The 14,330-nt window shown below is 29.4% G+C and overlaps 1 protein-coding gene across 1 annotated transcript; it reads left to right on the plus strand.

Annotated features, from left to right (window-relative positions):
* Nucleotides 1-185: 185 nt before the first annotated feature.
* On the plus strand, nt 186-12,172 carry LOC107441778 (tubulin beta chain-like). The gene is made up of 6 exons (XM_016055154.4): nt 186-379; nt 4,281-4,389; nt 5,769-5,879; nt 6,390-6,634; nt 9,528-10,164; nt 11,784-12,172. Exons 1-6 carry the CDS (start codon nt 323-325, stop codon nt 11,954-11,956), a joined length of 1,332 nt encoding a protein of 443 aa, XP_015910640.1. The 5' UTR covers nt 186-322; the 3' UTR covers nt 11,957-12,172.
* The last annotated feature ends 2,158 nt before the right edge of the window (nt 12,173-14,330 follow it).

The raw sequence follows: 14,330 nt of genomic DNA on the forward strand, positions 1-14,330 counted from the left end.
ATTCAATTAGTGGAAAAAAATACCACGTGTTTTTTTTTTAAAAAAAAGATACTCTGTACTCGTGGAAATAATGTTCTTATAGATAATATTTTATGCTTAATTTAACTTTTAAAATGTAGTTCCTAAATAAAAATTAAAATAGAAAAGGAATTTGTATTTGAAATGCATTTAGTTTAGAAGCGCTCGTGCAGCTTATTTTTTTTAAAGAATATCCATAAAAAAATTTTAAAAAAAACTATCCTGATTTAAGATATGGTTCCAATTTCTGTAAAAGGGGAATTTTTACTATTTTAAGATAACGGCGTCTTTTTTTGAATTAGAAATGAGAGAAATTGTCCACATTCAAGCTGGCCAATGTGGGAATCAAATCGGAGCAAAAGTAAGAATATTTTTATTCATTTAACTTTCGTAGTGGTTCAATTACCAAGCAATTTTGAAAGAAGTTATTTTTTAAAAAATGTTACTCACTCTAGCCGAAATTCATCCGTGGAAATTTTTTAATTCAAATTTTATTTAAAAAAAATCAATTATTATTAGTTCACAATCATCGAGTACTTAATTTCAATAATGCCACTATTTGACGCAGTTTTGGCTTAGTTTCAATGCTGGCAGTTTTAGTTACCCAGTACTTAGTTTCAATAAAGACAGTTTTTCCTCCTTCATTCATTTATGGTAAAAGTTTCCTGATATTAAATAATATTGGAGCAGTATTATCTTTTAGTTTGTCTTAAATATATTTTCATCTTAGTGGGAAAATACACAAACAAAATTTCAGAATTAAGATGTTTCGCTTAAAAATATAAGAAATACGATAACTGGCTCTTTTGGTATAACATGTCGTTGCCGAAATCATGCCGAAAATGAATCTTTGAACTAAATGGTATTATTACTAAAAAATAGTTTTTCACAACTGATTTTGTTGACTTCTATAAAGTAAACTATTTGTGGCCAAGCTTTACCGGTACTTCTCCGTTCGTCGGCGCGAGTAAATTATTCAACTAGTTTTTTTTCATATGAGGGTTATTTTGTTTCGTGTTCAAAAAATAATAATTAAATCAATAACGAAACGCTAACGGAAGAGTATCGATTTCTCGTATTTCTAGTGAAACTATTTTGCTATTTCAACTATTTTCGCTATAGGAATTGTATGACTAGTGTTACTTTAAGAAAAACCATACTTTTTATGATTAAAATTGGCAAGATGTAGTTGGTTATTGAATAAAAGTTTTAATATATGTTATCAATAGATTTTCAATAGTTCAACTGTAATATTCTTGTTTTAACCATCGATTTACGTTTAATTGTTAGCCATGAAATATACTGTTTCCGCACATTCGCTAAGAACAATTTTTCATTTTAGTTGGCGAATAATTTCGACCAGCTAATTGAACAATGCTCTAACATTTTTCTAGAACATAAATAATAAAAATTTGAATTGAATTTCTACATTCAAGAAATGCATTATTTAGTCACATAGAATATATAGCTCCCATAGAATATATAATATTATTTATTTCTAATTTAAGTGAAAATGCATTGAATTGCATTTGCTTTCAAATCGAGCTTGAACTTTTTCAATTACCACATATATTACCATCAGTCTATTCTTTTTTTTAAGGACCAAACTTTTGTGGCATCAAAGTTATAAATATTTGTAACATATTAAGAATAAACAAATTTCGTAAAGAAAGTGAATAAATTTCTCATATTCTATATAGAATAACCAATAATTTAGCCTGACAAAAATCCATCTTGACTCTTTTTATTTAACTGAATAAATCAGACGTTAAGTGACAAAAAAAAAAAAAATTCCTCAGAAAATGAAAAATTTTTATGATAATATTAAACTCTACAAGATACTTCAAACATGATAGGTATTTGCACTCACAATTCTTATTATACTTATTTTTCTTACTTATTATACTTTTTAAAGGACTTTCGCTTTCATTTATCAAACACTAGGGAGTTACGCCACTTGTCCTCAATTCATTTACTAACCACCACGATTGTACCACAATAATTATTGGTTATTCAAGCAGACTGTTACATCAAATAAAAATTCATTCCATTAAAAGATCGCAAAATGTTTCACTGCATTAACTGATATTTTGTTCCATCGATTAAGTTCTATTGAGATCAAATTTAAACAAAACCGTTTTGCTCTATTACCATTACAACATTATCCATAAATTTTTTCTACAAGTTAAAAATGAGTGACATAACTTATGTAACATATAAGTTAACATTTTAAAAGTAAATATAACAGATTAAAAAGGAAAGATAACTTATTTGTCGTTCTATAACGATGAAATGGTAAATAAATGTCTTCATCATAAAATGTTGCATAATAATGTAATAATATGCTATGACTTTAAAACATTATAAATGAATTAAACGTATAGTTTTAAACATTTGATTCTGAATGATAATCCGAATCAAACACGTAATAACAGAGAATAATATTTTTAAGAAGAATGATAAATAAATATTGCTGGGAAAACACCTTTAAATGAGGGATAAATAAATATTTTACTGGTAAATATTGTTATTTTCTTAATCATATCATATGTAAATTCTCATACGTCATATAGTTTCAATATTTTTCATTGGTAGCTGAAATACCATCAAAGTGTTCCACCAAACAATTTTTTTTAAATAGTTAAAAAAGGAATATTAACCGTTGCTTGTTTTGATTGGCCTTAACCCTTCATACGTTATATATTTGATGAAGTATTTATTCGTCTAAAAATTAAATTTCTGATAAAAATGACCAGTTTTTTCAGTTTTAAATTTTAACATGGGTAATAAAATCTACGATAAAAAGATTTTTAAGAAATATGTTCCATGATATACTCTTAAAAATAACTTTTTTCATTATGTAAATGTAATTAAAATCAATTTAAAAACCTTTCTTACTTCTCGTTGATCGTAATTAACTACTAGGTTTATTCAGAAAAGCAACGAAAGTTTTGACATAATTTAATGAAAGTAAGAATTTCTACGCCTGACTTTAATTATATAATAAGGTCTCAAAATTTTACTTTCTAATTTCAATGCAGAAGCCAAACTGGAAGGCGTTTGTAACGTGGGTACGATATTTGTATCTCAATTTCTGTTTTTTTTCTTATTTATTTTTTCTTTCAGTCGACAAAAATACGAGCGAGAATGTCATTTCTTGTTTGAATTCATTATGGTTTGCAAACTGTTTTCAACTCAAAACTATCTTATGCTTCGGTAAATCAATTGGCACCTAGTGAATTTCACTGACGCCTGTCATTGTTTTCTTAATTAGATGAAGGAAAATCATATAACAGATATTTCACCTAGTGCCAAACGATCAGTGAAATTACTTGAGCACTTATTCACACACATTCCTGAAACTAACGATATTAATTGGTGAAGAACATCTCGCAAACGATAAAGATCTCAAAAAAAAGAACATACTAATTCTCTTCTTCGGCGGGGGGGGGGGGACATGCTGACATTTTTCCCCTTATTACTACTAGAAGTTTATTTAGCGCACATTCGAATGCAGACTCTTAGAAAACATTTTTTTTTTAGTGTATGCAACTAGTTAAATTAATACTTTAAGTTTATGACAATTGGGTATACTATAGCCTACGTCACAGGTTGTGTTATTCCTACTAAATTTAACCCATGAACGGCATTTTCTGCGAGCCTAACTTCAAGCCACAAATAAACAAACAAAGTGTTTGATCGTTTAAATAGCTGCTCGCCAGGTTTTATTGCATTATAAAGAAAAGTAATTGATATTCGATTTTTGATTAATAATTGATTTATGTGGATAGTGGCATTTATGTGGATAGTGGCATAGAATTTAGCATTGCGTCATGGTAAATGTTATTCCTAATAAGTGGAAGTAGTTGTGTTTTTTTTATATTATACCCAATTATTATACATTTCCTTTTAAGCAAACGATATTTACTAATATGAAGGGAAAATGCCATGCTTCCTTAAAAAAAATGCACCACAAAATTATTGAATTTTTTCTAATCTATTTCTTTAGCAAGTAAAGCACTTAAGCTACATTCTATCTAAATCTAAACTAGAATCATAGACAGTAAAAGATGTTAAAGTTGTAGTTAATAACTTATATTATCGAGTGAGAGATGAAAAAATCTTGAATTTATTAACTGTTGAGGTACTTATTTCTTCTGGCTAAAAACAACTGATTGAATGTTACAGTATGCATCGATATTCTTCAAATGTCTAACGGTGAAATATTTGAATATTTTTTATTTTATTTTCTTTATTCATAGTTCTGGGAAGTTATATCAGATGAACATGGAATTGATCCAACTGGAACATATCATGGAGATTCTGATTTGCAGTTAGAGAGAATTAACGTGTATTACAACGAAGCAACAGGTGAAAAACGCTACTTTTAAAGTTTATGTTAAATGTCCTTTTTTTTTTCTTAAGCTCCCATTTGGAACATAATGCCTGCTATTACATTCTGAATTCTGATTATTACTACATTGTCAACCCGTTTAAATTGTAGCTAAAATTTTTAAAAATGAACCTTTTTCTACGATTTCTTGAAGAATTCAGAATTAAATATTTTTAACGGTTCCAAAAAATTCAGGTTTATTCAAATTGAATAAATTTGAATTCCCTTGTATTAAGATTATGTTAAATTAAAAATTCGTGACGGCCTAGGAAATATCTATGCCATCACAGTTTCGATTCTCTACAAAGGAAATAGCTCCTTCGATTTGGTAGCCATACAACCTGCGCGCGAAATCAAGCTCTTCAATGTAGAACAGTTCAACGAGGATCAGTACCGTGCACCTTCGGTCCCTATGCAGGCTGATCAAAATAGTTACCCATTCCCTTACTGACTGCAACAACCAACGGTGTTTGACTTTGGTGCTCTACTTGAATCAGTTCTGCTGAGATTATTATCTTTACGATCAGTTCACAATGGGAAAAAATTTGTTAGGGGATAATTCAGTGAAACATCATAAAAACAAATTTATCAGTATAAAATAGCGTCTGTTTAGCCATTTTATTTTTTTAACAAATTTTAATTTAAATCACTATTTAAATGATTTTAACATAAATAGCTATTTTTTTTTCAACACATTTACATTTCATTGAAAATATTACCTTGTATTCTTAATGTTCTACGATAAATTTCAATAACTGTTTGATTTTCAACAACCCTAAAAACGAAATCTGAGAAAAAGAGAAGTATGAGTAGACAATATTTCTTTTGGCAACGGAATTATTATTTTTTTCCTCGTTAATACCTAAACATAAGGCTCCTATACTATCAGAGCTATATTGGAGCAAACAAGTTCGCAAGTTAACGTTATGTTAGTATTGTGCTTATGTTAGCTCTTTGCTCCAAAAATAGATGATAAGTCGGCCTGTCTAATTCAGGGGCTCTACCTAAACATAGTTAAAAATACATAGTTGTCATATTGTGTGGGAATTGATTTTCGTTTGACTAAAAACATAATAAGCCGGATAATGAAGAAAAAACTATACATACCCATTTCACAGGCGCAATCAATAAAATTTAAAAAATTAAATTAAATAAAAAAAACAGTACAAATCAGTGAGTGGGTAAATCAATTTGCATATAAATAAAGAAAACTTTTATGTAACTATAATTTATGATACAGTATATCTGGGCTTTAAATTGTTTTATTTTGCATACATTTTCCCTTTTTTTTATTTAAATATAAAGCAAGTTGGAGATCACAGTTACTGGTTATTTATTTATTTTGTATCCTTTATAGGTGGAAAATATGTTCCCAGAGCTATTTTGGTCGACTTGGAACCTGGAACAATGGACTCAGTGAGATCTGGACCTTTCGGTCAACTTTTTAGACCAGATAATTTTGTTTTTGGTATGATTTCATTAACTAAACTATTGATATGGTTGCAACTTCTCTGTATAAGTAAAAATGCTAGTAAGTTACTACAATGCAGGAAAATGTTGATCATAGCATGTTGAACCATAATATAGATTGAATTCACTGCATCCTCAATATGGTGCTACAATGTACTTAAAATGTTTATTTCTAGAAATTGATTTTACAACTTGATCGAAATTAACTGGTTAAGAGAAGAAAAACACTGTTCAATTTAACATGTTGTAGAAACTTTGCATGTCATTATGAGTTAAGATGTCAATGTAATGGTTCAAAGTTGAACCGATTTTTCCAAAATTGCACTGTTTAAATTTAAAACTTCACGTGTTTAATTTTAAACTACAAAACAATTATATAGTTGTTAGTTTCCACTAGTTTTAATTGTATTAAGTTTTACATGAAAAAAATATTTTCTACTAGTTTTTGAGGTTTACTTTGAAAATGGATTTAAAAAAATAAAGAAATAAATAAAAATAACAATTTCAGGACAAAGCGGAGCTGGTAATAATTGGGCTAAAGGCCATTACACTGAAGGAGCAGAACTAGTGGATTCAGTTTTGGATGTCGTCCGAAAAGAAGCTGAAGGATGTGATTGCTTGCAAGGATTTCAGATGACACATTCTCTTGGAGGGGGAACTGGTTCAGGCATGGGCACCCTCATGATATCTAAAATTAGAGAAGAATATCCAGATCGTATAATGAACACCTTCAGTATTGTGCCATCTCCAAAAGTAAGTTTCAACATAATTGGTGAGCACAAATTTTAAAAAAATATCATTTCATATTTTCAAATGTTTCATGTTGAAAAAAGTTGATCAATTTTGGAAAAAATATTAACTAGTATAAATTGCGTTTCAACTCATTCCGTGAATAGAGGGCACCTTCATCAGCACTGGTGAGCATTTACTGATAATTCTGTAACTTGAAATTTTTATCACAATTCGTAAGACAAAAAATAAAAACAGATGAGTCAAGGTTTACATTTTATGTGTAGAAGAACGCACGTGATTTTAATAAGAATATGACTGGATAATCAGCAATAAGGTATGACTTTTATGGCTACCGAATGTAATAAAAATAAAATATTTAATGCGATAACATATAATTACTCTATGTAACGTAGTTCGCTTATTACACATGCATAAGTCTTCGCTTAATAACAACTATAGGTATGACAGAAGTGTGGGAAAGTTGTCGGTGGGATGAATGCCTACAGTAATACGAATTAATTTATATATTTGATCTTCAGTGCTTAGTTTCTCTACAACGTAATCCGGCATCATGGAATCTAGAATTAAATTCAGAGCTCGACATGTAGATTCCTCATATTCTTACGGAAAGAAATTTATGACGTCACATTCACGACAGCGATTCGCTTCTCAAACGTCAAAAAAATTATCAATTTTTGAAGCGTATCTTAACTCGAGAAGAGAAATGAGTTGTCGACAATATTTGTTCCTTTTCCTGAAAAAAATTTTAAACTGTAAAACCTTTACTTTAAATGTGAAAGTCTAAAATCGCCTGAATTAGTGCTTTAAAAGCAACAACAAAAAAGAACAGTGCATTAAATAATTCAATAAAATATGTATTCACTATAAGAAAAATTCTTTTTATTTTCATAAAAAAAGTAAATAATAAATAAATAAATAAAAAATAGTAAAGAACAAACTGAGATATTTCGTTGAGTTTTGTAGATTTGTTAGCACGTTGAACACAAAAGATCAAAGTGTTTTTTGTACTATTTTACTATTTCTCCTCCGTAAATGACACAACGTGCGTCAAGCTTGTGAAAAATTGCGTTAAGTTTACAGTGACAATGCTCAACAAGGACGTCAATACTGAAAACGTTTCAATAAATTCTGAGCTGGTGATTTTGATTTGAACGATGCTTCTCGATCAAAAATACCTACCCGGATTGATGATGAAAAGATAAGAGATATTGAACCAGTCAAACTCAATTTACACGACACGTGAGATTGCAGGGAAATTGAGGATCAGGTAAAAAAGTGTTAAACTGAGATACGTAAGCAAGCTCGAAATTCAGGTTCCTCATGAACTCAAAAAAGTTCATTTGATGGCGCGAAAAAACAACTGAGATATGCTCATGAAACGTGAAGAAAATTACCCTTTTTTTAAACGAATGATAACTATTGATAAGAAGTGGATTGTCTACAACAATTACAGCAATGTGGTGCTCAAATGTTTTTGGTCCCGATGTTAAAATTCTCAACCAACCACTTCAAGTCAGAATTTCGTCAGAGGAAGGTTATCTTCTCAGTGTGGGGGAGGGGGATGAACTCCACCCAAGGAACTGAACAATCAATTCAGACGAGTACTGTAGGCAATAGGACAATTTGAACTAATCTGTCATCCAAAAGCGTCCTGAGCTTGCCTATTGAAAAGGAGTAGAGTTCCATCATGACAATGTGAGCACACACATCTTTGACGACCTGTTAAAAGTTATTGGAACTTGTATGGGATATGTTGCCTCACCCACTATACTCACCTGGCATTGCACCATAAGACTAGCACTTGTTTCGCTCTTTCCAAAACTCTTTGCATGAAATAACGTTAAATTTAGACGAGGCTGTTCATCAGCACCTTGTTCAGTTTTTTGCAAATAAAGCCAGGTCCTTTTACGAATGAGGAATTATGAAGCTCGCCTAAGATGGCAAAATGTTATCGAACAAAAAAGAACATATATCATTGATCAACCTTTAACTGTTATTTAAATACATGAGTTTAAAAAATTTAGAATAAAAAACGGAATGACTTTTTACTCAATCCAATATATTAATGTCATTGGTCAAACATTTTTGGAATCATTTTGGAATAGTTCATCCGCTTCATATCTCACAGTACGAGTTTGAATTTAATTAATCATGTAAATCCATATGACTAATTTGGAGATGTTTGTTAATTACTCAGAGAGTTATCAAAACTTTTGAAAACGTTTTTCAAAAATATTTCTTCGACACTGTTAAAAATATTGATCGATGTTCACGTAATATCATAATAAGGTGCTAAGTTTAAACATGTAACATTGAAAGTTCTGCCTCCTTATACTTGGTTCTAGGATATTATTTCACATTGCATTTTTATAAAAACTTTTTAACGTTTGAATGATGTTCTCATACAAAATAAAGAATGCGATGTTGAACCTGTTTTTTAAATACAATCAGCACAGAAACAAATGTATTCACTGCTATCCATAACAGTTAGACTTACCAAAACAAATCAAATTATAGGGAGTTTGATTTGTTGGCATTCAATCATCAACTTTTCCCAGCAATTGAAATTCATATCAAATTCTGTAACGAAATCTCGAAACTTGTTAGTTGTGGAACAGTTATTCTGACGACCGTTCACAAAATTAAAACATTCCTTTCTGCATTATTTGAAAAACCCTCTTTGTTAATCTCTTTCATTAACTCTCGGTTCAAGTTATAGGTGAATATATTAAATTTTTTTAATTTTTTGATTCAGAAACTTAAAAGCAATTGATTTTCTTACTCATTTAAAAATAATTTTAATTCCTTGTGCTAACAAATTTTTACAAATTTTTATTTTACTGTGTTTTATATTACAGTAACCATTTGAAGAACTTATTTAATTCATTTTCAGGTTTCAGACACCGTAGTCGAACCTTACAATGCGACCCTCTCTGTACACCAGCTGGTAGAAAACACAGATGAAACATTTTGCATTGACAATGAGGCATTGTACGACATCTGCTTCAGAACCCTGAGACTTACCACCCCTACTTATGGAGACCTTAACCATTTAGTTTCAGCCACCATGTCTGGAGTGACCACGTGCTTACGATTTCCTGGACAACTTAATGCAGATTTGCGTAAATTAGCCGTGAACATGGTACCATTTCCACGTTTGCATTTCTTTATAACGGGGTTTGCACCTCTTACTTCTCGTGGTAGTCAGCAGTACAGAGCTTTGACGGTTCCAGAATTGACTCAGCAGATGTTCGATGCCAAGAACATGATGGCTGCCTGTGATCCAAGGCATGGAAGATACTTGACAGCAGCAGCTATTTTCAGGGGTCGGATGAGCATGAAAGAGGTGGATGAACAGATGCTGAATGTTCAAAACAAGAACAGCAGCTATTTTGTTGAGTGGATACCAAATAATGTAAAAACTGCAGTTTGTGATATACCACCAAGGGGTTTGAAAATGTCAGCGACCTTTATTGGAAATAACACAGCGATTCAAGAATTGTTTAAGCGTATTTCAGAACAATTTACAGGTATGCATGTAACAAGAATGTTTCATTTCATGCTTTTCAAAAAGTACTGTTTGTGTTTTATTTATGTATAAAAAACTTTCAATTAATTTAAAACTTAACACTGTATCATCAACTTTTACATTTAGAAGATACTAAACTACAGGAAATATTTGTCATGACAATATTTCACCTCCATGGGTATTTCAAAAATAAAGTTAAGAGATAAGTAAATGTAGGTAAATCTAGAATTTTTTTCTTTTTTTTTTTTAATAACGGCAGGCACTGAACTTTCGTTCTTCGCCTTAGAAGATGTCGGAAGTGTTGCTCATTTATCGTTACCCAGTGGGCACCTGTGAACCAAAGTCACGGAGGCGAGCAACATTATCCATGTCACACAGCCACAAATACTCATTAATAGGGTGGACCACACTTATACATTCACACATCAGAAGACAACACAGAGAGAAACATCCATACCCAGAGCGGGATTCGTACCCGCAGTCATTGGCTTCGCAGTCAGACATGCTAACCACTCGGCCACCTGTCCGGCGATAAATCTAGAATAAACCATAAAGTTTCAAACTCTGAGAAAAATATTAAAATGCAAACAAATTATGACAGAATTACTTCTGCATCGCTTAATATTGAGTTAGCTTGTCATAATTTGTTTGTAGTTTGATATTTAAAAAAAAAATTCAGCATTTTAAAGTTCATGGTTTTCTCCAGGTTTACAAAAACTCACTTTTTCTACACCATAAATTTTAAATTACTTATATTATTAAAAGAGAATTTCTATAAAGGGTTTCTACCACAATATAGAGTCCTCTTAATTTTTAAATCAGTTTTCTTCATTAAAATAATTGGATTTTTTTCAAAACTAATTTTGTAAAAATTTGGTCTGGTATTTGGTTTTTTCAAATACGGTCAGGATTAAGTATTTTTAAGTATTTAATCCAAATGTTTCAAACATTTAGAAGTTTGCTCCAAATGGAATATTTATTTCACACCTTCCACTCATAATTTATATAAATATGTGGTTGCTTCTTGAGCATTTGAACCTAAAAAAATATCCATGTGTTTTATATAACACATTATTTTAAAATGAAACATAAATATGTGCAAAAGGTACACATTGAATTTTAGATATTTAGAAACACAATGCAGTTTCATCTCGCAATCAAAGTGGTTTCAATGCTATTCATTCAGGTTTTTATTATTGATCTCAACAATGATTTATCAAATTCTGATAATTTTCTTTTTGGCCCATATAATATTAACTTACACATAATAATAATCTATAATTTTAACATACTTTTACATTATTTTTAACAAAGATTCTAAAAATTAACCAAGGGCATTGATTACAAAACATGCAGTATAAATATATTTCACCATAAAGCTTAATATTATTTAAACAAATGCAATATATTTATATTTTACGTACAAATGTTCGTAACTGTATGAAACAAATGGTAATGAAATTTTTAAAAAAAATAATAAAAGAATACCACTTTAAAAGTCAGTTTTGACAAATAATTTATCGTAATTCTATAGCTTGTTAAATATACTATGTTCATGCTTTATATGATCTAATAGCTCTATATACAAGATTCAAAATATTATGTACACCAATCTTACAGCTATGTTTCGTCGTAAAGCTTTCTTGCATTGGTATACTGGTGAAGGCATGGATGAGATGGAGTTCACAGAGGCTGAAAATAACATGAACGATCTTGTGTCTGAATATCAACAGTATCAAGAAGCTACTGCAGAGGAAGAAGGAGAATTTGAAGAAGAAGAAGAAGCTGTCTGAACTATTTTTTTTTCTTTTAAGCTACATTCCCCTTTTTGTGATATAGATGAGAGAGAAATTTTGTATTGATTATTTTTTAAGTGTTCAGCGCTTTTATATAACTTCTAAATTTATTCATTTTTTTTAGTTTAACAATAACAATATTTTTTTCTATGTATGTTAAAGAAGAAATAAGATTTTGCTTCAATAACATCTTATTAAAAGCAGATTCATTATACATTTGGTCCTATTTTAATAAATGATCTAACACACACTGGAAAAAAATTCCTCTAAATAATTTTTGATCTAATGATCAGATTTTTACGTAAAATCTGATTTTTTTCGAAGGGGTGACCTCGAATATGCAAATTAGTAAGTACAGACAATATTTTAAGTTACAAAATCTGACACAAAAATGTACTTTCTCAGAAAAAAGCGTTTTTTTGACGAATTACAATTTCTGACTCTTCATAATATAGGGGTAACTGCAATCTGGGAAATATGGTTCCAATAGTTTTGTTACTTAATTTTACTTCTTGCATATTTCGCCATAACTCTGGAATTTTCTAAGCAAATTGGAAAATTTTTGCACAAAATTATAAAATTTGTTTATCCAAAGATAATTCCATGCAATAAACAGTTTAGTAAATATTTATTATTTTTATTTATTATTAATCAAACAAATTTTAAATAGTAAAGTATAAAAATTTTTACATTAATTTCAAAATTTTAATTTCACAAGAAAATGGACAAATACTTCCCGAGAAATTAAATTTGAAATATCTTTTTGAAAATTTGTTTTAAAAAGACTATTTGTCTGATTTGTTCAAATTTTGCAAGATAAAATTACATTTTTAAAATTATGAAAAAATTTGTAAACCTTGCAATCAAAATTTTCGACTATAATTATATTAAGTAATAAAAATTGATAAATAACTAAAAGATTTTTTTTCGTTTTTTTGCAAGAAATTATCTTCTGATAATTTATATTTGTGTGCAAATTTTCAAATTTGCATAAAAAGTCCTCACGATATAGCAGAATATGCAAAAAGGGAAATTAACATTACATAAAAATTTGTAAATCTTGCTATCAAAATTTTCGATCATAATTACATTAAATAATAAAAATTTATAAATAACTATTAGATTTTTTTTTCTTTTTTGCAAGAAATTATCTTTAGAGAATTTATATTTGTTTGTAAAATTTTTCAAATTTGCATTAAAAGTCCCCAAGATATAGCAGAATATGCAAAAAGGGAAATTAACATTATGTAAAAATTTGTAAACCTTGCAATTAAGGAGTACAAACTTTGAACTGTTCTCCTGACCAAGTTATTGGAGCAATATTACCTAGATTGGGGCAACCTCCTATATTTTGGGGGTACAAAATCATAACCCGTCGAAAAAAAAGGTATGTTTCTTCTGAGAAAATACATTCTAGTGTCTGATTTCCAAACTGAAAATATCATTAGCACTTACTAATTAGCATATTTGAGGTCACCTCAAATAATTAAGATGAGTTCTAGTAAATGAAAATCTGATCATGAAGGAATTAAAATGCAGACTCATGGGGATTTTTTTTCTTTTCTTTTTTTTTTGCTCATTGTATTTCACTAATTGTTGCAATTTCTCTTGTATTATACACTTCTTAATAGGGAGGCTTGCTATTCAGAAGGGGTGAAAAGAATTCATCTGGACCATTGAGAATTTGAGTGACGTAACCTACATTGATGTTTATCTTATTTTTTTAAAATATCCTCAACCAGTTTGAGTCCTCAGAAAATTTAATAAGTTAAAAATTAACATAGGTTTCATGATCCAACAGCACCTTAGATATTTTATCATTTTATTGTTGTTTTTTTCTGTGTTTACTTTTACACCATTATTTACACTGAACCATTTACTTTTAAAGTAATATTTATACCTATTTAATATTGTTTATGTTTAACACAGTCAACTCCTTCAAATTAAATTGTACTCACTCAATTTAAGTAAATTGATCAGTATTCTAGTAAATTAAAGCATTCATGACTCTGCAAGAAGATAATTTATCTGATCTCCATATAATTTATCTGATGTGATTCTTTAACGCAATATGATTTGCACAAAATTAACTATAATTACGAGAATTTTCCAACCTTTCTTTCAAACATTTTTTAATTTTATTATATAGAATAATTAGTTTTACATTGAATGGTATACTAACTAAGAACTTTCAAGCAAGCTGGGTTTTTTTAGTACCATTTAGAAAGCTAAATAATAGACTTAAGTTTAAATTCACATTCAAATATCTGAAGTGTGAAAAAAGAATTTAAATAATGAAGCTGGCATTAATACAAAATGCCTCTAATATAAGTATAGAACAATTATAAAAAGTATATAAAAATGAGAGATA

This window comes from Parasteatoda tepidariorum, chromosome 1, assembly GCF_982258835.1.
Source record: "Parasteatoda tepidariorum strain Cologne lab strain chromosome 1, Ptep-v5.0, whole genome shotgun sequence".
Taxonomy (NCBI): Eukaryota; Metazoa; Arthropoda; class Arachnida; order Araneae; family Theridiidae; genus Parasteatoda; species Parasteatoda tepidariorum.

Excerpts from the sequence above, each read along its gene's own strand:
- LOC107441778 (XM_016055154.4), top strand. The coding sequence starts at position 323 with ATGAGAGAAATTGTCCACATTCAAGCTGGCCAATGTGGGAATCAAATC. Across the intron at positions 380-4,280 it reads GGAATCAAATCGGAGCAAAA|TTCTGGGAAGTTATATCAGA; the intron begins GTAAGAATATTT and ends CTTTATTCATAG. Across the intron at positions 5,880-6,389 it reads ACCAGATAATTTTGTTTTTG|GACAAAGCGGAGCTGGTAAT; the intron begins GTATGATTTCAT and ends TAACAATTTCAG.